The sequence below is a fragment of the Dermochelys coriacea genome, chromosome 14 (genome assembly GCF_009764565.3).
Source record: "Dermochelys coriacea isolate rDerCor1 chromosome 14, rDerCor1.pri.v4, whole genome shotgun sequence".
Lineage (NCBI taxonomy): Eukaryota > Metazoa > Chordata > Testudines > Dermochelyidae > Dermochelys > Dermochelys coriacea.
In genome coordinates, this window is record NC_050081.1 from 15767340 (window position 1) to 15787623 (window position 20284).

The window sequence follows — 20284 nt, forward strand, 5'->3', positions numbered from 1 at the left end:
TGGGCATGTGTGTGCTACAGGCTTGATCCTGAAAGGTGCTGAGCACCCTAAACTCCTGTTGAGGGCAACAGGAATTAGGGACACTTAGCATCTTGCAGGATGGAACCCTTCTGAGTCAGAGGCAAACATTAAAACTAACTGCTTCTACACCAAGATGCTGGGCTTTAGATCATGCTTTTCTTTACAGGAAAGATGATGTAGCAAAGAAAAAGTCAAAAATAGACAACTGGAGGGTCCAATGTGAGTCAGAAAATAGGAAAAGCTGCACAACGAAAACACTGCTCATTCCCTTTGGTTTCTTTAGCAGAAAAATGTTGATGCTGCATGACAATTCCATGTGTTATCATGGGAGGATGTCATGGTCATACCGTAGCCCCTTCCCATAACTAGATAATCAATATACAATGCTAGATGCCAGTTTCACAGTCTGAGGTCTTGGTTGCAATGGGCAGCACATTGATAGGAGATGGAGAAAAAGATGAGATGCTCAGAACAGAGGAGAGATTATAGCGCATATGGTTACATAAGCCATTGAACCAGCCAGTCTCAAAAGCAGTGTGACTCGGATGCAGGGTAGGTGGCCTAAATCATCAGTAGAAATAGCCAATGCCTTGTGCAATCTAACACAAGGACCCCCGATTTCTGCAATGCAGAATTCTGCAGCAAACTAGGAATTCTGGGTTTACTTTTAAGTGTACTTGAAGTTGAGTGTTTTAAATGTGCAAATATAACTTTTGGCTATTTATTTTAATATTAAAGTCAGTTTATTTTATGCTTCTCTCCGATTTTCAACATGCTGCCTTGTAGAACCTTGTAGAACAAGGTTGTAGAAGTTGTCATAGGGGAAGTTGGAGGTTTTAACAGGAGACACTTAGTTGTGTATTTTGGAGCCTGGGAAAGCTGGTGGGCAGATGATGGGGTTTGTGAACATAACATAAGAAGGGCCATTGGTTTGACCCAGTGTGGCCTATCTAGCCCAGTACCCTGTCTTCCAGGAGTAACAACCAATTAAAATGAAAGCAGGCACTTCGCACCTCTTAGAACTACTATTTCTGACAGTAGTCCCAAGTCTGTAGACAGCACTGCATCTGTTACATTCGGTTCACATTTTTCACCACAACTTTTTCCAAAGCATCATAGTTACGAATACACTGGCAATAATGGTGCCAAAGAGGGGAAAAGTAGATTAATTCACCCACCCCTCCCCATATCAACGCATACAAGAGAGACACTTACCCCAGCTCTTCACAGAAGTTCACTATAGCATCAAAGGCCGTCAGCACAGCTTTATCGGATTCTTTCAAGGTGCCTCTTTTCTCCTGGGAATAATAAAAGACAATACTTAAAGTCGCCTTTAATGTAGCTATGGACAGATGCAGCACCTCTGCTGATGGCCAAATCTGACCATCTTTCCAAAACATTGCTGCAACCAGGTCTACGCTCCACTTCTCCAGTCCATGGAAGTACCACAGCCAAGAGTGACCACCACCTCCTCCGCCATGCCTCTGACCCTCTGACAATGCTGCAGCCAGGTCCAGCCATCTCTTCCCCAGCACTTCTGTCTCTTTCACTCTAAGCTGCGACACTGCTGCAGCCAGATCCAAGCCCAATGCCTCTATCCCCAGTCTTAGTAGTAGTAATGTGGCCAGCCTCTGGTGAAACTCTATTCTGCCTTGGGACAGTCTGAGGTAACTGCAGACAAGGGGCCGACTAGATCAGTGGTTCTCAACCAGGGGTACGCGTACCCCTAGGGGTATGCAGAGGTCTCCCAGGAGATACATCAACTCCTCTAGATATTCGCCTAGTTTTACAACAGGCTACATAAAAAGCACTAGCGAAGTCATACAAACTAAAATTTCATGCAGATGACTTGTTTATACTGTTCTATATACTACACACTGAACTGTAAGTACAATATGTATATTCCGATTGATTTATTTTATAATTGTATGTATGGTAAAAATGAGAAAGTGAGCAATTTTTCAGTGCTGTGACACATTTGTATTTTTATGTCTGATTTTGTAAGCAAGTAGTTTTTAAGTGAGGTGAAACTTGGGGGTACGCAAGACAAATCAGACTCCTGAAGGGATACAATAGTCTGGAAAGGTCGAGAGCCATTGAAGTAGACTGTGATGGGGTGTATCTGGCCTTCTCTACCTCTTGCTGCAGCTGTTGGAGCACTGACAGCCCCCTGCTCTAGGAAAACCAACTCAGCCCATGCTACAAACAAGAGTAAGTCCTCCAGAGGTCCAGAAAGGCCAGGAGGAGATCCTGTCCAATCAGGAGCCAGCAGGCCTGTTAAGAAAGCTTGTCTGCTTCCTCTCCAGGGGACTACTGGGGGAGACTTGGACAGAGAAGGAGCTCTTCAGTGCAAGCCCTGAACCAGGCTAGGGCCTTGGCTTCCAGAACTACTACCAAGCACTTGCCTTTTTAAAGGCACAGACAGCCAAATTCTGAGTTTAACTGTGTAAAGATGGATGCTGAGTTTGCAGCATAGACTGCCCTGATCCAAACAGGCTGCCGCAATTTGTGAACCGAGGCAGAGAGCACCTATAGTGCCATGCATTGCACAGAAGGTGGTGCTAGCCATGCCTGTGACATAGACAAAGAGCAAAGCTAGTGTTAGTAGTGCTGTAGGAAGCTCTTCTGCAGTTCCTACCTGGAGTTTAGAGAGCTCCTTCTTGATCAGGAAGGAGACTTGATCCCGGTCATTCCTAGAGTAATAGAGACGGCAACAGGACGGCTTCCCATCTCTCCCAGCCCTTCCAGACTCCTGGTAATATCCAGCCATTGACTTTGCAATATTCCAATGGGCAACAAATCTGCATGGGATAAGAGAATGGTAAGCATCAAGTTGAAGTCTTCTCTTCTCCCATCATTGTAAACACAGAGATGTTCTCTACTGAGGCCAACAAAGTAGAAACAGAGCATTAAGAGCAAGGACCTAGGAGGGAATGGAGCAAGGGATTCTTAGCTGGGCATTCTTAAAACAGCAAGAGGCACCAAGGGAAGCTACAACAAAAGCCTAGTGTGTGCATGAACAATAAGTCACACCCAAAGCAAATGGAGGAGAATAGGCATGGTGTATATACTATAAATGCATAAAGATGTATAGTTGTGAAGGGGGAGAAAACAGTATTGATCTCCAGGAGTTTGGGTTCTTTTACTATAAAGTTGTGCATGTTATTAATATGCATTATTTACTTTTAAGATTTGCAATATGTTTTATAATAGTATTATTCATAGATTCTAAGGCCAGAAGGGACAACTGTGATCTAGTTTAACCTCCTGTATACACAGGCCATAAAACTTTCCCCAATTAAACTTCAGTTAGAAGTTTCTTTGCCTACAAGTTAGGCATATGGAGTTCTGGCTCACAAACTTCAACTGTACCGTCCCAATCATAATATGCCACCACGAATCAAGTATGAAGTGAGAGACTGCAGGAATCTAGTTGCTGGTTTTCCTCCTTTAAACAAAAACACTCTGTCGTTACAAGGACCAGCCAGGAGGTAGCAGAGCATAAAATTTCTTCCTTGCCTATATGTTTATGAGCGCCTCAAATACGCCATCTCCAGCAACAGTGAATAGCAGCAAACAGGGAGGGGCTGACAACAGCGGAGGAACCCTCCTTTCGTTCATTTCCCTCAGGGGCCTCCTCCAGCACTTCATCAGGTATAAGATCATGCCTGGGATGTGTGTACAATTCCCGTCCCAAAAACTTTGTTACTGCAGGGTTGAGGTTGATCATCAGTACCTCATACCCTTCTGGAATATCAAATGTGTCTATTCTTAAACCACTGAAAGCCAGGAAATAGTCAGTTCTGCCCAACAAACTTAACTCTGCACCAGGAACTGGCAAGAGCCACTGGGGTTCTACTGTATGTTTAGCCCTTACAAGCAACACAGAATGACTAAATGTGCTGTTTTATGTATTTTCTCATTCATCTGTATGCTCTCCCACTGCCCTCCACTGTGTTAGGGACTGGCATATTGACTGGTACAGGGATTCCTTGCTGCAGGTTGCTACATTTTGCACATAATACTGTACAAGGAGACTCCTCATTTCTGTACTGAATGATGTGAGTTGTACAAGTACAGGAGCACAACAGTCCATTCTGCCTTTGTAGCAATCTAGTAGCATCCATGACTGTGCGTAGGAAGATGGTAACGTGTGAGCTAACTCATTCATCTCAATGGGGTCCTTCCCCATCTCCCAGTGTCTACCCCAGCCTCTGTTGTGAAATAATAATTTTTCAAGAAAATCTCTCAATAGAAAGAGGAGTACTTGTGGCACCTTAGACTAACCAATTTATGTGAGCATAAGCTTTCGTGAGCTACAGCTCACTTCATTGGATGCATTCAGTGGAAAATACACTAGGGAGATTTATATACATAGAGCACATGAAACAATGGGTGTTACCATACACACTGTAATGAGAGTGATCACTTAAGGTGAGCTACAAAAGGTTCCACCCCTCCCCCCACTCTCCTGCTGGTAATAGCTCACCTTAAGTGATCACTCTCGTTACAGTGTGTATGGTAACACCCATTGTTTCATGTGCTCTATGTATATAAATCTCCTCACTGAATGCATCCGATGAAGTGAGCTGTACCTCACGAAAGCTTATGCTCAAATAAATTTGTTAGTCTCTAAGGTGCCACAAGTACTCCTTTTTTCTTTTTGCGAATACAGACTAAAATGGCTGCTTCTCTAAACATAAAATCATAGAAATGTAGGTCTGGAAGGGACTTCAAGAAGTTATCTAGTCCAGCCCCCTGGGTTTTAGAGCAATTTGAATATTAAAATCAGTTCCTCATGGGGGAGACAAGACCTGTATCTGAGGAACTCCTTGAACAAATTATCCCAATTTGCACTACTAATTCTACCCTGGGTCCTGATGTGGTACAGCAATATGGGGGGGGGGGAGGAAGAGAGGGAGAGTGGACAGGGGGAATTGTGGATAGATAGTGCCACCACAGTTGCACCATGATTTCCATTTTAACAGGGGTGACAAGGGTACACAAAGTCTGTCTTTTAAGGGATTTTTTTAAACGTTTATCAAAGTTAAACTGCTGTAGAAAAATCAAGCTGTTATGAGGGGAATCCCATATGAGGTTTGCTATGACTGTTTTTAAAAGTATCAAATGACTAAAAATTTTCTAGTATCTGACATTTTCTTCAGACTTCTTTTACAGAAATACAGCCCTCAGAGGTAATAGGGATAGCTGTTACTTTTTGGTGTCTCTAGACTGGATAAATTATTGTAGAAAGATGAAATTTGTTTACTGTTTGTCATGAAAAATAAAAACATATTACTGGTTTGATGCTGTCATCTATCGGTGTCAACATAAAACCAGTTCTTAGAATTGAACTCTATTGTGGGCACTTACACTGATATCCAGCAGCCTCTTTGATCATGCTGCCATTGTGTAAAGCCATCACTACTTGTTTTTCTTTGATCACACTCAGTCTTCAACTGTTCAGGACTTGAGTGAGCAGCATGATCAGGTTGCTGTATTGTTGTTACTAGAGACTTTGACCTTCCATTTATTTAAATTAATGCTATTAGGCATGAGGATTTTAGAGCACTCAGAAAAATCAGCTGTTAAACAGCAAGCCTCATCCTTACAATAGGGATGCTATTCCCCACAATAATGCCCAGACATAACTGCAAGAAAAGGCATTCTTTTTAATTTTCTGGTAACCTGCAAACAGGCATCTTTTGCATGTATCCCCCTATTTTAAAAAAAAAAAAAACAAAACCCAAATGTTATGCTGCATAAAAAAGGTCTGAAAATATTTTTTTCTTTTTGTTCGTCCTTTACCAAATTTGTCTATTTGATGGCAGTCTCCAACCCTCCAAGGAAACCTCCAGCAAAACAAAAGTCAAAACCTAATCTTGCAAAAGCAACCATCAAGCCCCTTTATACCTCAGAAAGCAGCAAAGGAGAGTACGCTTTCTTTGTCTGTAGCAGGTCCCCTCAAGTCAGACCCCCTAATGATCTGTTTCTAACACTGGTATTCCATAACAAGTGAAAGCCCAACCTTTCCGTTCTCTGCAGCTTCTAAACAGAAACACCTCTCACGCATTTATGAAGTTTGAATATGAATTCCTCCCATCCCCATGCCCCCTTGTAGAGATCTGGTTTCTTCAAAGCGAGGGCTAGAGAAGCTTATCAAGTTAACTTGATACTGCAGTTAGTATACGGGGGAAGGACCTTTAGGAGGACGTTTCCCCCACTATGCCCAAGCTCCTACATACCTGACATTAGCTTTGTCGACTCCCATTCCAAAACTGATGGTAGCAACAATAACAGGGACCTTCTCCTCCCTCCACTCATTCTGAATTGAAGTTCTGTCTGCCGCCTTCAACCCTGGGGAAGGAAAAGGAGAGAAAGCAGGGAAATCAGAGAGAAAGAGGAGACACCCCACAGTTCCCCAGCAATCTCAACCCACTCTCCTATGTATAAAAATGTGCTGGTCAAAGCCAAGTACATTACCCCCCACTTCAGACTGGCTCATCATCAAACAAAAGAACTTAATACTCCCCCAACCCTAAGAGGAAAATTCAGTTCCCCCTCAGGCAAGAGCCTGACGAGATAGGCCTGGCAGTATGTCCTGGAGAGCAGTACATTCTGGGTCTGCTGGACTGGCAGAGGACACTGAGTTCCAGAGCCAAAGGAGCACCTTTCCACCCCACCCCACTCAGATCAAGGGCCTGTCAACTCAAGCACCTTACCAAATCTCAGCAGCCACAGGATCACATGTAGAGAGTTGCTCCCTAAGGTAGCCCTGACCCAGATTAATAGATAATGTGAAATTCTGCAGCCCTGACTTAAGGGCTGTACAATGTAGACACAATATCCAGTACCTGCATGATAGGCCTTGGCTTTCACTCCTCTGTAGCTCAGCTCAATAGCCAACTGGTCACAGACCTCTCTCATCCTGCAGTACACAATGCCACAGCCGGAGTATACCTACACAGAGCCAGAGAAGAGAAAATCCAGCATGCTATCCAGGGGAAGATGGAAAAAGCTAACAGCCATTACTGCTGAGGGGACAGGGCTACAAAAGCTTGAGACTCTTCTCCTCCCTGTGTTGGCTCCCCAGCAGCTGCAAACTATCCTTTGAGTTATAAGTATTCCCGATGGGGTTAATAAACAAGCATGGAAGTAAAGCAAGCAGGAAGCATGTCTATCTTAGGTACTGCTGTGGTCCATCATTGTAGTATCTGAGCTCCTCACAATCTGTAATGGAGGCAGGGCAGGGCTATTATCTCCATTTTGCACATGGAGAACTGAGGCACAGGGAGGCTAAGTGACTTGCCCAGGGTCACACAGAGAATTGAACCCAGTTCTTTTAAATCCTAGGCTAGTGCCCTTACCACTGCACAAACCTCTCTTTCACTTTTTGCTACAGACAAACAGCAAAACCAAACCAATGTGTGTGCATTTGTCAAGTGGGAGAAAGCAAAATCAGCTGAGAAAGAAATGCTATTTTTACACTTCTAATATATTTTAATTTAAAATGGCCCATGTCTAAAGGCACTTTTGTTTGAATTAGATATAAATACAGCTCACCAAAATAAAAAGTCAACAAGAACCAAGGATGACTAGAGCTGGCACAGGAACCACACCAAACCCCCCCAGGGCCCTTAACCATAAGGGAATAAAGCATCTGCTGAAACAACATGGACATGTGAAGGCTCACCAGGAAGGATGCCAGCCAATGATCTCTGGCACAGTAGGCCTGATCCTTTGAACTGATGAGCACTGGCAACTCATTGACTTCAATAGGGAATGGAGGGTACTTTGCAGGGTTGGACCCAGTAAGCGTTGATACTGTTCCTGAGTGCTACGCCCTCCAATGCGTTACCAGAGAGCCCACAGAGAAGTTCTCCATCAGATATGTACTGAAATGCTGTCCTGCTGTAATTCCCTGAACAGTCAGGCTTATAGAAAGGGACAGGATCACATCTGCAATGGTTAGTGTTCCCTACCACATGGAGAGAGGATGCAGAACTAGCGAGACTACTGCCGTAGCAGCTGTGGGGCAACTCTGTTTCATACCCTGGAAGTAGAAGGGTGGGGAGATTCTTCTCCTAGCTCCCTGCAGAACCCCCTCACATCAATCCCCATCCACTTAAGCTTGGTAAAGGCTTGGGGGAAGAGGGCACCAACACTGAGTGTAGGTATCACTCTATAAAGGCAGAGGAGTTCACCCTGTCATCAAAGTGAGGTCAATATCTGGAAGGATGCCAAGTATTTCAGAGATTTAGAAGAAGTTTTTCAAAAAGTACTTGAGTGTTTCTTTTAGGGACCTCTCCCTTTCCCCATCCTAGACCTATTAGTGCAATCCTGATACCACATTTAGGACAGTTCTGTTCTCTTTACCATTCTGTCCCTGAAAGTAGCTTCTGAGACTTAAACCTACCCCTCGGGCAGTCTTCTCTTCAAGGGCTTTCAGACAGAAATCCTTCAGATTTGTATAGGGATCAGTCAAGAGCTCCTTAAACTGCACATCATAGAACAGGTTAGATCTGAAGCAAGGCGTCTTAAAGGTGGAAACAGGTTGCTTTAGCTTAAGTGACACCATGATGTCATCCTGGACCTGTTTGGTGGCTGTGGCAGTCAGGGCGATGCATGGCGTGTTGGGTATGCGAGAGCGTAAGGAGCCCAGTCGCAGGTAGTCGGGTCGGAAGTCATGTCCCCACTGAGAGATACAGTGAGCCTCATCTATTATTAGGTAGGACAAGAGGTTTCGAGACACCAGGGAGTTCAGAGTGGGCTGGAAGGAGGAGGCGGCTGCCATCTCTGGGGTGATATACAGGAGCTTCACCTGGGGCTTCTCGCTTTCTAAGTCGGCCAGAATTATCTTCCTTTCCTGAGCAGAAAGCTTGGAGTTCAGAGAGTAGACTTTGACCTTCAGTTCCAACAAATGATCCACTTGGTCCTGTGATTAAAAAAAGAAGAAAGTGGCATTGAAAAAAGTCTTTACCAAGACAACTACTACAGAGATGCACACAGTAACCAAGCTTTACCTCTAGTTTCCAGACTTTGTCCACCCACATCTCACCTACCGCATAGCCTCAGCTCCAATGGTCTTTAATTGCAGGAGTCCTTTTAAACAGGCTTAACTGCAGCAGCTAACAAAACTGCTCAGCTTGATCGTCCACCCATCTCTTCGGGAGACCATCAGCATTTATAAGAGACAAAGGTTCTCTTATCAGCAATGAGATTATCAGCAGGGACCCAGTCATTTTCAGAGGCTGGAGATGACAATGAGATCATCTCAGGATGATCAGCATCAGATCACTGCGCTGAAGGAAAATGCATAACAACTCCTCACATTTTTGTAGCGCATTTCATCCCTCAGGATCCCAAAGCACTTTACTAATTTAACCGAGTATAGATTATATGCCAGGATCACTTCAATCACCACTAAAACGGAGCCATCTCTAGGGTAACATTCATCAATTTTAAAAGCCAGAAGGAACTATTAGATCATCCATTCTGACCTTCTGCATAACACCAGCCATAGAATTTCATCCAATCACCTCTGCACAGAGTCCAAGAACTTGTGTTTTTAGCTAAAGCATCTCTTCCAGAAAGGTGTCCAGTCTTAATTTGATTACATCAAAAAAGAAAGAATACAGCACTTTCCTTGGGAGTTTGTTCCAATGGTTAAATACCATTCCTGTTGAATATTTGTGCCTTATTTCTAATTTGAATTTCTTTGGCTTTAACTTCCAGCCATTGGTTCCAGTTTCGCCTTTCTCAACTAAATGAAAGAGCTTGTTAGTACCTGGTATTTTCTCCCTATGAAGATACTTATACACTGTAATCAGGTCATTGCTCAATCTAGTTTTGATAAACTAAACAGATTAAGCTATTTAAATCTCTCACTGCATGGGATTTTCTGCAGCCCTCAAATCATTCTTGGAGCTTTCTTTCACTCTCTCTTTTCAACATCCTTTTAAAAAGAGTATGCAGTATTCCAGTATTAGTCTCACTAATGCCCTGTTCAAAGGTAAGATTACCTCTTTACTCCTGTTTATCAATCCAAGGATCGCATCAACCCTTTTGGTCACAGAATCACACTGGGAGCTCATGTTGAGTTACTTGTCCACTGTGACTCCTACATCCTTTGCAGAATCACTGCTTTCCAAGATACAGCCTTCCACTGTGTAGTTATGGCCTGCGCTCCTTGTTCCTAAATGTATAAACTTGCATTTGGCTGTATTAAGACATTTTCTTTGAATGGGCCCAGTTTACCAAGTGATCCAAGTCATCATCATTTACCATTTTGCCAATCTTTGTGTCATCCAAAAGTTTTATCAGCAGCAATTTTATATGTATTTTCAAATGACTTATTGAAAAAATATTGAAAGTGTCAATCTTAGTCCTAATCACTGTGGAACATCACTAGAAACAGCCCCATTTGATGGGAATTCCTCATTGACAATTATTTTTTTGAGATCTGTCAGATAGCCAGCTCCTGATCCCTTTTAAAAATAGCACAAGATAACGCCAAAGTACATGCTAACCAGAATGTTGTGTGGTATTAAATCAAATACATTACAAAAGTCTAAGTAAAATAGCAACTATACTCAGGGAAAGTCACTGTTCACAACTGGGTGACAAAGCACCAGAAAAGGCCAAATGTCCATATGTAATTGCCCTGAAGCCTTAAGTGTTTAAGGAATAGCACTGCCTGAAACTTCCTCTTTCCATGATGGACTGAGGAAGAACGACAGAAAGCCAGCTTGATACTGAGAAAAACATCTGTTATGAGGGGAAAAAAAAAAAAAAAAAGATTTCCCAGGGGTTTTACTATAGAAATAAATAAAATTATTGTTTTCTTCTTAGGAATGGTCCAATTTAATCCATTTTAGATGTTCTACTGTGCTGCTCCAGCGAGTACATCTCTGAATGAGATAACAGGCAACGGGGCAAAAGGAGAGAGAAGTGATCATTTAGATCACCTATTAAAGGTTTTTTTTTTAAAAAAAAAAATCCCCCTGCAGTTAGTTTAGTTCAAGTCCCCTTATTCCCACCTTTAGGATGTTAGATTGTGATAAAGACCTGCCATGTTTCTGCAAGCCAGGATACTTTAAACTACGGTTAATTGGAAAAACTCTACTGTCAAAGCAGTTAGCAGCATTATTCTTACCTACTGTACTCACAGGATCAGAAAACCAAACCCACATCAATGAGATGAGAATAGAGAAACAAACTGGGATCAGAAGTTGGCATTAGGGGAAGGGATTGGACCCAACTATGTTTCCACACAGTCTCCCCACCCTCCCTTCACTGATTGCTTTTCCACAGCTGACAGGAGATGGTTACCTGAATCAGTGCAATCAGAGGTGAAATGACAATGGTGATGCCCACTGCCAGAACTGCAGGAAGCTGGTAGCACAGGGATTTCCCTGCCCCTGTGGGCATGCATACAAAGACATCGTTCTTGCCTGCAAAGACAACAAAACAAAGCTCAAGGCTACTAAACTATGGCAATTCACCTAGATTCTGCCCTGGAGAACTGGACACAAATGTCTTTTAAATCAAGACACATTGCATTGGAAGAGCGTCTCTGCAAGTATAATGCCACATGCCAATATGAGAGAGGTTTCTTTTAATTTTTAAAAGAATAATAATAAAATAAAATATATTTTGCACTTCTCCACGGGCTTCCTTCTAAGCAACTCTAACCACTTTATAAACATTAATTAAGCCTCATAACACCCTTGGGTGACAGGAATTATTCTACCCAGAGGAGTAAATCAAAGTATAGAGAAGTTAAATGACATACCAAACTTATATCAGCTCACTTCCAAAGAAGCTTGCTTTTAATTCATCTGGCAGGGTCTACATCCAGCTACCAAACCACCTGACCTTTACCGCAGCCTGTTAAACTTTACCACAAATTCTCCCAGTACTGGACTGGAACTGAGAATCTCTCAGTTATAGATAGAATATTCTCTCTCAAATAAACTATCTCTGTATTAAACAGCATTCACTGACAAAGAAGGATGCCAACCAATACCATGCTATTTAATAGGCAGAACCATACTGGTGATCTAATGCCACCCTAGCAGAAACAAGAGAAGGATCCTGGGATTTTGACACTACGTTAAAACAGGTGTGACACTGGTTCTTTGAACACCATCTCACACAGCAAGACTGAAAATTGAAGAGACAAGGTTAGAGTCCCAAGCAAGACAGTCATTCCTTACCTTTCACCACTGTCATGGTTGCACTCTCTTGCAGAGAGGTTTTAAAGGAGTCAAACCCAAAGATCTTTTTCAGAGTTTTCTGAACCTTGCCATCTAGGCCTGAGGGAGTGTAGTCGTTCATCCTATAGGTACAGTACTGGAAATAGGTCAAGGTAAAGGAGAAGAAAAGGAGCTTACTTAGCTCAACTGTTGTTCACACCAGCAACCAGTCACAAATTTTTCTTGGTCACTGAGAGAGAATTTTTTCCATTAAATTATTGGCTGCCAAAGCATCATGGGTTAAACTGCTCCAGGAATATTTTTCTGAGAGTATATATGCTTCCAAAGTCTCTCTCTGACAGAGACAGAATCACATGTAAATCAGCTTCCCTCCCCCATCCTAAAAATAAGGAAAATCTAATCTCATTTACACTTGTGGCAAATCCCTTCTTAGAGACAGCTCTAGCTAGTGCTTCTAATGTAGAGCCACATGTCAGAAACAACTGAGCAAGAAGAGAATTCACTTATGCAGTACTCTCTTTAAACTGAGCAGAGCATCTGATTCACACACAACCTGCCACCCCATTGGGAAGCTTGCTGTGGGGGAATGGCCTGATTAAACAGGAAAGGCTAAGGCTGTGTCCTTTCTGCCTGCTCTCAATTCTCATCCCATGGCTTCTACCCTCCTAACCCCTCACACCAGCTCTTTTCGTACTGGCACCGTCTTCACCTGCTCTCCTCCCCTCTCTGCCAACCTTACTGCTTGCCGGGCCTGATTTCACTCCCAGCCCTATCTCATTTGGTTTTCTCTGCCTGCACTTGCTTCCCAGTTGTCCCCACAGCCGTCTTCTCCCTTACACCCACTGCTTCCTTCCTTCCTTCCCCTCTGGCACACCCATGTCCTCTCTATGCCCAGATCCTCTTGCTTTTTTGAGTCTACTCCCTCCACCCACACTCCTGCCTCTTACCACCTTCTCCTTCCCCCAGAAAGCTCCCCCCTCCCTAATTATCACTGAGGCAGCAAAGCTGAAACTGCCAGGAGTGGAAAGGAGTGAAGGAAATGGGCAGGTTCAGGGTCCCCTTTAACTCAGAACAGGCCCCAGGGGCCGGAGCTAGTTTTAGGGCAATAACTCCGCTTGGCAAAGGAACCACTTGAATGAAGGTCCCACCCCTGCACTCTCCGGCCGAGGGAGAGCTTAAGGCCCAAACCCAAGAAACCAGCCCCTGCCTGCACCCTCGCTCCAGGGACTACTTTATCCCCAGGTGTTCACAACATCCCCTCAGCCCCTTTATTCCTCCACTTCCCCCTGCCTATTTCCTTCCGCCCAGGCGGCCCCCCGTCTCGTTACTCGCACTTATTCAGCTTCCGTATCGGCTGCTGTTGCTCCCGCCTGGGCGCGGGTTGATGACGTCAGGGCCAATCCCCTGTAAACAGCCCAGTCGGTGCCATTTCGAGTTCCGCCCTCGTGGGCGCACATGCCCTTCTAACAGGGCCACGCGTCTCCGGGCGCCGCACTAACCCTAGAAGCGCTTCAGGCTTGAGTTCGCTAGGCTCGGCACAAGCCGGAAGGGGCGGGTGTTGTTGCTATAGCTCTCGCCTCTTTCTAATCCTAGCGTTTTGCCTACGTCATCCTCGGTCGCCGGAAGTGTGCCGTTAGGCGGGCTGAGGAAGATGGCGGCGGCGAAGCGGAGCGTCTTGTCGTCCTTGGCGGTTTACGCGGAGGATTCCGAGCCCGAATCCGACAGCGAGGCCGGCGCGGCGGGGAGCGATGGAGGGACGGCAGCGGGTGAGTTCCGGGGGAAGCGGCTGTTGCTCCTCCTCCGCTTTTCCGCAGCTCAGACCGGGCTCCTCCACCGGCCGGAGAGCGCCCATCCGCGGCGGGGGTCGCATCCTCCGCGCTCCCGCGTGTTCCCGCGAGAGAGGCAGACACCCCCCCCCCCCGGAGAAACGCTGCCCGCTCCTCTCCGCAGCCCCGGAGCCAAGTGGCGGCGGAGAAATGCCCCTACGAGAGGTGGGAACCACCCCCCACCTCCACCAGAGCGCCCCCGGGAAGGGATGAAACGCTCCCCACTCATAATCTGTAGGGGGAGCCTCTCCCCGGGATAGGGGAAATCTGCTCTTTCCCCTTCCTCCGTTGTAGCAGAAGTGAGAATATTCTTTCGGTTCCAGGAACCGTATCACCTCGTCCCCGGTATGCTAATTGGGGGGCTGTACATCTCTTGCGGTAGCTGCGAGAAGGAAGAATTTACTTCTACTCCCTCACCACGAGTAACCAGAGAAAGGGAGCAACCTCCTGTCCCCTAGTCGCCTACAGAGGGGTCAGACGCCGTTTCCATCTTCAGAAAACAATCAGCATTAACAGTGAAAAGTTCTCCGTGAGTCTAGTGGGAAGTTAATATATTGGGAATTACAGACCAGTCAGTTTAATTTTGGTAGCTGGAAAGATAAAAGGAGCAAATAATCCCAAAATCGGTTTGTAAGCACCTAGAAGGTAGTAAGAAACAGTCAATATGGATTTCTCAGGTCAAACCAGCCTAATATCCTTCTCTGACAGGCTAACAAGCCTTGTGGGTAGCGGGGAGCTGGAGATGTATTATATCTCAACTTTAGTGTGCCTTTTGATGCTGCCTGCTACAACTTTCTTGTAAGCAAACTAAGGAAATATAGAAAAGGAGTACTGGTGGCACCTTAGAGACTAACACATTTATTAGAGCATAAGCTTTCGTGAGCTACAGCTCACTTCATCGGATGCATTTGGTGGAAAAAGTTTTTTCCACCAAATGCATCCGATGAAGTGAGCTGTAGCTCACGAAAGCTTATGCTCTAATAAATTTGTTAGTCTCTAAGGTGCCACCAGTACTCCTTTTCTTTTTGCGAATACAGACTAACACGGCTGCTACTCTGAAACCTAAGGAAATATAGTTTTGCCAAACCTACTATAATATGTGCGAGTAAGTGGTTGGAAAACTGTACTCGGAGAATAGTTATCAATGGCTCACTGTCCAGTTGGAAGGGCATATTGAGTTGGGTCCCACTAGGATCTGACCTAAGTCCACTTCTATTAAGGTATTCATAAATGATTTGGATAAGGGCATGGAGGGTACACTTGTAAAGTTGGCAGACCCTATCAAGCTGAGAAGTGTTGTGAGCATTTTGGAGGACAAGATTAGAATTCAAAATGGTCTTGATAGTTTGGCATGACAAAATCGTCTGAAATAGGATGAAATTCAATAAGAACAAATGCAAAGTGCTGCACTTAAGAAGGAATAATCGGTTGCACAAATACAAATGGGAAATTAATACATAGGAAGAAATACTGCAGAAAAGGATCTCAGGATTATAGTGGATCACAAACTTATATGAGAACGGTGTAATACTGTTGCAAAGCTCACATTTTGTGCTTGCTACTGTTAGTGTCCATCTAAATCAAGGTGGAGTCATCTTAATCTTTTTTTTTTCTGATTGTACTTTTTAAGCCAATTTTTGCTAAAGAACGGTCGACACTCATTGTTTGGTAATCATTCAAATGTGTTAATTTGCAACTAAAATATAGCTGTTAAGCTAAATTTTGCTAATCAGGAAGGTGCACTCTTGTTCTACACATTTAATCAGTTATGTAGCTTAACATACATTTTATTCAGCTTCTTAATTTTTTTTAACTATATTAAGAAATGTATTTGTCACCATTTTTTGTTTTACTAGATGATCAGTCATTGTCATTAAAAAAAGAAAAGGAGTACTTGTGGCACCTTAGAGACTAACAAATTTATTAGAGCATAAGCTTTCGTGAGCTACAGCTCAAAGCTTATGCTCTAATAAATTTGTGAGTCTCTAGGGTGCCACAAGTACTCCTTTTCTTTTTGCGAATACAGACTAACACGGCTGCTACTCTGAAACCAGTCATTGTCATTGTATGTCAAGCTGTACTTAGACACTGGAATTCAGTTAAAAGTACAAAGCCAACACTTGGTCTTATTAAGAAATTTACCATAAGTGTGCTGGTTACAGAAAGGAAGAAATTATCAAAACACGTTTTACAAAATTAACTTATTAAAGAAATAATCTAGTTAGTGAATTGACCTGATTATTTTTAGTCACCATATCCTTTGGAATTTTAGAACTAGTAGATCTCATCTCTTCCTATCTAGTTTTTGATTAATAGATTGGGAGAGGAAAACGAGCTTGCCTGCTTTCAGCTCTTAGTCAGTTTCTTAACTTTGAATGAACTAGTTATTGAACTGAACTAGATCAATAAACTGAAATGAAGAAAATATTCTCTCTGCACCTGGAGAAGAGGGAACTGCTATCAAAAACTGGTTTAGCACTTCAGCAAACTTTGGTTCCAAGTTTAGTCAGTGACTTCAACCAATTTGGTGGCTTGACTTTCTTTAAAAGTCAAAATAAAAACAAGAACTACTCAATATTATTTAATTTAAATGATTTGACTGTAGTGAATTTAGGCTTTAACACACGTTCTCGTAATTTCAAATTTTAAGTGCGTTTATAGAAAAATGTATTTAATTTAAATTAAAAATCCAATTTGAAAAATCATTTTTATCCACCCTGTTCTATGCCTTTATGCCCTGATTATGCTTTTCCTTTTTTTTTAATTTTCTTTTCCCCCAATGCATGGACTAGAAGAAAAAGGAGGTCTGGTATCAGAAGCATATGGCAAAGATGATTTCACCCGGCTGGAAGGAGATGAGGATGGGTATGAGGAAGAGGATGATGAAAACAGCAGACATTCAGTAAGTAGTTTGTCCTCTTATGCTAGCTGGTCTGACTCCCCGTTTAAATATTTCTATAGTGCCTTCTATGTAGGGACTTCAGAATGCTTCCATGCTTACCAAATAACTTAATTTCCTTTTGTCTGTTTTAAAATCCAAGAACTCTACCTTTAAAAATACCAGCTCAACTCATCTGTGTTGCTTGTGGCTAACTTTTTAGTTGCCATTTTGGCTCCACTTTGAGGATAAGATAAGGTACTGGCTTTATGTATTGATAGTGGAAGTATAAAATAAACCTTCATTTCTTGATATATAAAATTGGTGGATGAAATCCTGTAGTGGGGAAATGGGGAAGAGTGGTGGAAAGCTCAGCTGCACTTCTAAGAGGCATGGGGAAAGCCCTGTAAAAGGGCAGCTAGCTTTTTGCATTATCAGGCTGGAGGATTAGCAGGAATGAAATTGTGTTGCATCATGTTAGTTTTTCTGTGCATAATCCCACTTACTACATCAATATCCTGGTGTAGCAGTGATTTCTTGTCTAGATATCTATGGCTTTTGTTTGTCATGAAAGCATGGCATGTTTACAACAGCATTTAAATACCAAAGTAATGTGTATCACAAAGCATCCCTAAGACATATATAGAGAACTTCACAGGGCACCAATAAGCCAAATGTAGTTATGAGATACAAAAGGGTGGGCAGTCTCATCATGGGGCAATGGCCTAATGAGAAGCCAAACTGCTATGAATGGGGAAGTTAGGAATCTATTTTAGGGTTCCATCATCGGATCTAGCTAAGAGGAATCATCTTCTGGATCCAACCCTTGGTAGTAGGTGGTTGAGAAACATAAAGCTCCTTCCGTCCTCTAGCTGCAGAAAGGAAGAGAAGGAGCTTTTCTCTCCTTGCCCGCTGCAGCCCAGGCTGGTACAAGATTGTATCTCTGCTGCTTTGCCCCTTCTCTGGCCTTTTAGCTGCCGTGAGGAGTGCAGGAGGGAGGTGATTGCTGTGACTCTAATCATTCTCCACAAATTCCATTTTTTGTGACTCTCCCTTGTCATTAACTTCAGTGTCTCAGCTGCTGCTCTTAAATTCCAGCTGCAGTTTGGGACAGCTACATTATACTTTCACTGGCTCTGAATAGCAGAAGTGAAACACTGTTCTTGTTAAATTCATTTTTCTGCAGCTTAGAAAAGCTGTGACAGCAGAGACCCTGGAGTAACTTTTGGGTGTTCAGAAAGAGTGTAAACTAAAGCAGTTTCATAGAGTTATGTTGGCAACTGTAAGGGCTAAAAGCATGTTTTTATTTAAAAAGAGAGAGAAAGAGAGCTTAAATGTTGCCGGAACTGATGGGTTAGGCTGACATGCTTGCCAGGAAAACTTTCTTGTTCAGCACTGAAGTGGATTTTTCAAGATCTGCATGCACAATTTCTTGGAATGTATAATGTAGCTAGCCACCATCTCAGAGGAGGCAAGATGTGTAGAGCATCTAACTTTCTTCAAATCTCTGTACTAATTATTCATACACTTCCAGTTATGTACGTGACTTGGATGGTATATGACCCAGTTGCCTAGACTAGGCTTTTGTCTGTTTTTCCATATGTTTACATTGGCCATAGTATTGGCTCATAGGCTACTTCCCTGAATAGTTGTGTGTAACTTGTATGTTTGGTTTTGTAAATAATACCTATATGTTAAGGCAATAGACTTCTAAAAATCCTTTGCATTGTCTAAGACTTAATATTCATGGAAGTATTTCACCCCATGTTCTCTTTGATTTAATAGTCATTTTAAAGAGTCACCTTCTCATTGGTAAAAGCATCACGAGTCTGATAAACATGGAATTATTCTCTACTGTGATCTTTATATACATAATGTATATTGAATTTTCTGGCAATTTGACTTGTTAGTTAAGACTGAGATGGCACTTTCATTAGCAACTTCTCTCAGTTTTTAACTCACATATTTTTTTCTTTTTGAAGCTGAAACATCAAGTGTTTGGGTTCGGGCTAGAGTTGAAACTGAATGGAGAAGTTTGGTGGAAATCCAGTCAGCGGTCTTTAAGTTATAGGAGGACAAAAAATATTCTTTCTATTTCTTCAAAAGTGACCTGTTGTGACTTGAGTTATGTATTTACCTCTAAAGATACATAGTTCCGTATGACCCAAGTTCAATAGCTAATGGAGCAGTGTAGTCCCAGCTGTTGATCAAACCTATTGGTAAAGTCATAGGTCATCTTTAGCAGGGTTTACCATGCCAATGCACTTCAAAACTTGATCTCTTAAAACTCTTTATTTGGTGGCATTTTGTGCAACATCTGGCTCTTATTTCTGGATGGAAATGGTAGAATTAAATCCTTCCAAACTCCGGCTGTTTCCTCCTGTGTGTCTGGATGTTAGGTGAAAGCGACTTAGGGCACTAAACTAGAATGACGCAGATGCAGTGTGTGCTGGCATCACTGGATCTTTGGAGCTTGTGGATCTGGCTTAGCGCCACCAAGCCTGCATGCTGAGTGCAATGGCAGGCAAGGTGTGTCCTGTGTATGTTGCTGATGTACGCTTGGCGTGCAATAGGTCTTGCAAATGCTACTTTTTTTGTGAGGATTACTGAGCAAGAGCAAGCAAAAACTAACAGCTGGAATTAGCAAGCTTTTGTCACTTGATGCCTTTTATTGTCTAGTTTTGAATATTCAGGAGCTGTATGAATTCTTCAGGGGATATTTCCTACTTGGAGTTGTTCTTTTGCTAAACAACTCTTTTCCATGGTTTATCTGATTCATCTCTTGGTCATGCAAAGGGGTGGGATAGAGCTTATGATGACTTGTTGATTGAAAGAGTCTTGGACTGTCACTGTTGAATGCAAGCCCCTTGCTAGATATGCAGGAATTTGCCAAGCCTACCCTTTAAGCTTAATCCTGTAAATTCTTGTCTTGTAGGAAGATGACGATTCAGAGACTGAAAAACCTGAGGCTGGTGACCTAAAGGTATTTGGAAGTGTGGTGGGGTGCGGTTGGGTAGCTGTCTGCAACAGGAACAAGTCTTAACAGCATGGCTTGGTTCATAGTTTTTTTTTGCTCTGGTTAGTCTTGGTGCTTAATTGTTTTTATTCTATTTTATTTGCACCTGTAATATGAATATTCAGGGATTTTAATTTTGGTTCCTGACAAAGATCTGAAGAGGCAGCAGAGCTATCTAGCTGGGGCATTGATTGATTGGCATACAGAGGTCTGAAGTCATGAGTGAGCCATGTTGTGAAATGGATCTGAAATGATGGGATACTGAAGGAGGCATTATTGCAATGAACTGAAAGAAATCATAATGTAATACAAGGAGCCTATCCTG

General features: G+C 43.0%; 2 protein-coding genes across 10 annotated transcripts in view; one reads left to right on the plus strand and one right to left on the minus strand.

The window, feature by feature from the left end:
- The window catches only part of LOC119842927 (ATP-dependent DNA helicase Q5-like), a 47773-nt gene extending 34067 nt beyond the window's left edge, over positions 1-13706 (minus strand). For 5 of the 6 annotated variants that reach the window (XR_006275755.1, XR_006275754.1, XR_006275756.1 and 2 more), the window contains exons 1-8: positions 13574-13706; positions 12240-12375; positions 11353-11474; positions 8438-8956; positions 6876-6981; positions 6267-6378; positions 2660-2822; positions 1237-1319 (exon numbers count right to left, since the gene is read on the minus strand). Coding sequence is in view for 3 of the 6 variants with exons in the window: in XM_043497533.1 (XP_043353468.1) it covers positions 1237-1319; positions 2660-2822; positions 6267-6378; positions 6876-6981; positions 8438-8956; positions 11353-11474; positions 12240-12360 (1226 nt within the window). In the remaining 3 variants the exon portion in view is untranslated. Of the gene's footprint in view, positions 1-1232; positions 1320-2659; positions 2823-6266; positions 6379-6875; positions 6982-8437; positions 8957-11352; positions 11475-12239; positions 12376-13573 lie in introns of those variants that run through there. The other variant, XM_038371743.2, reaches the window with a different exon arrangement.
- The window catches only part of LOC119842929 (SAP30 binding protein), a 62986-nt gene continuing 56378 nt past the window's right edge, over positions 13677-20284 (plus strand). The window contains exons 1-3 of one of the 4 annotated variants that reach the window (XM_038371745.2): positions 13678-14005; positions 16861-16967; positions 19879-19926. In XM_038371745.2, the coding sequence (XP_038227673.1) occupies positions 13891-14005; positions 16861-16967; positions 19879-19926 (270 nt within the window). In that variant the 5' untranslated portion in view covers positions 13678-13890. Of the gene's footprint in view, positions 14006-16857; positions 16968-19878; positions 19927-20284 lie in introns of all 4 variants that reach the window. The other 3 variants (XM_038371744.2, XM_038371746.2, XM_043497534.1) reach the window with 3 other exon arrangements.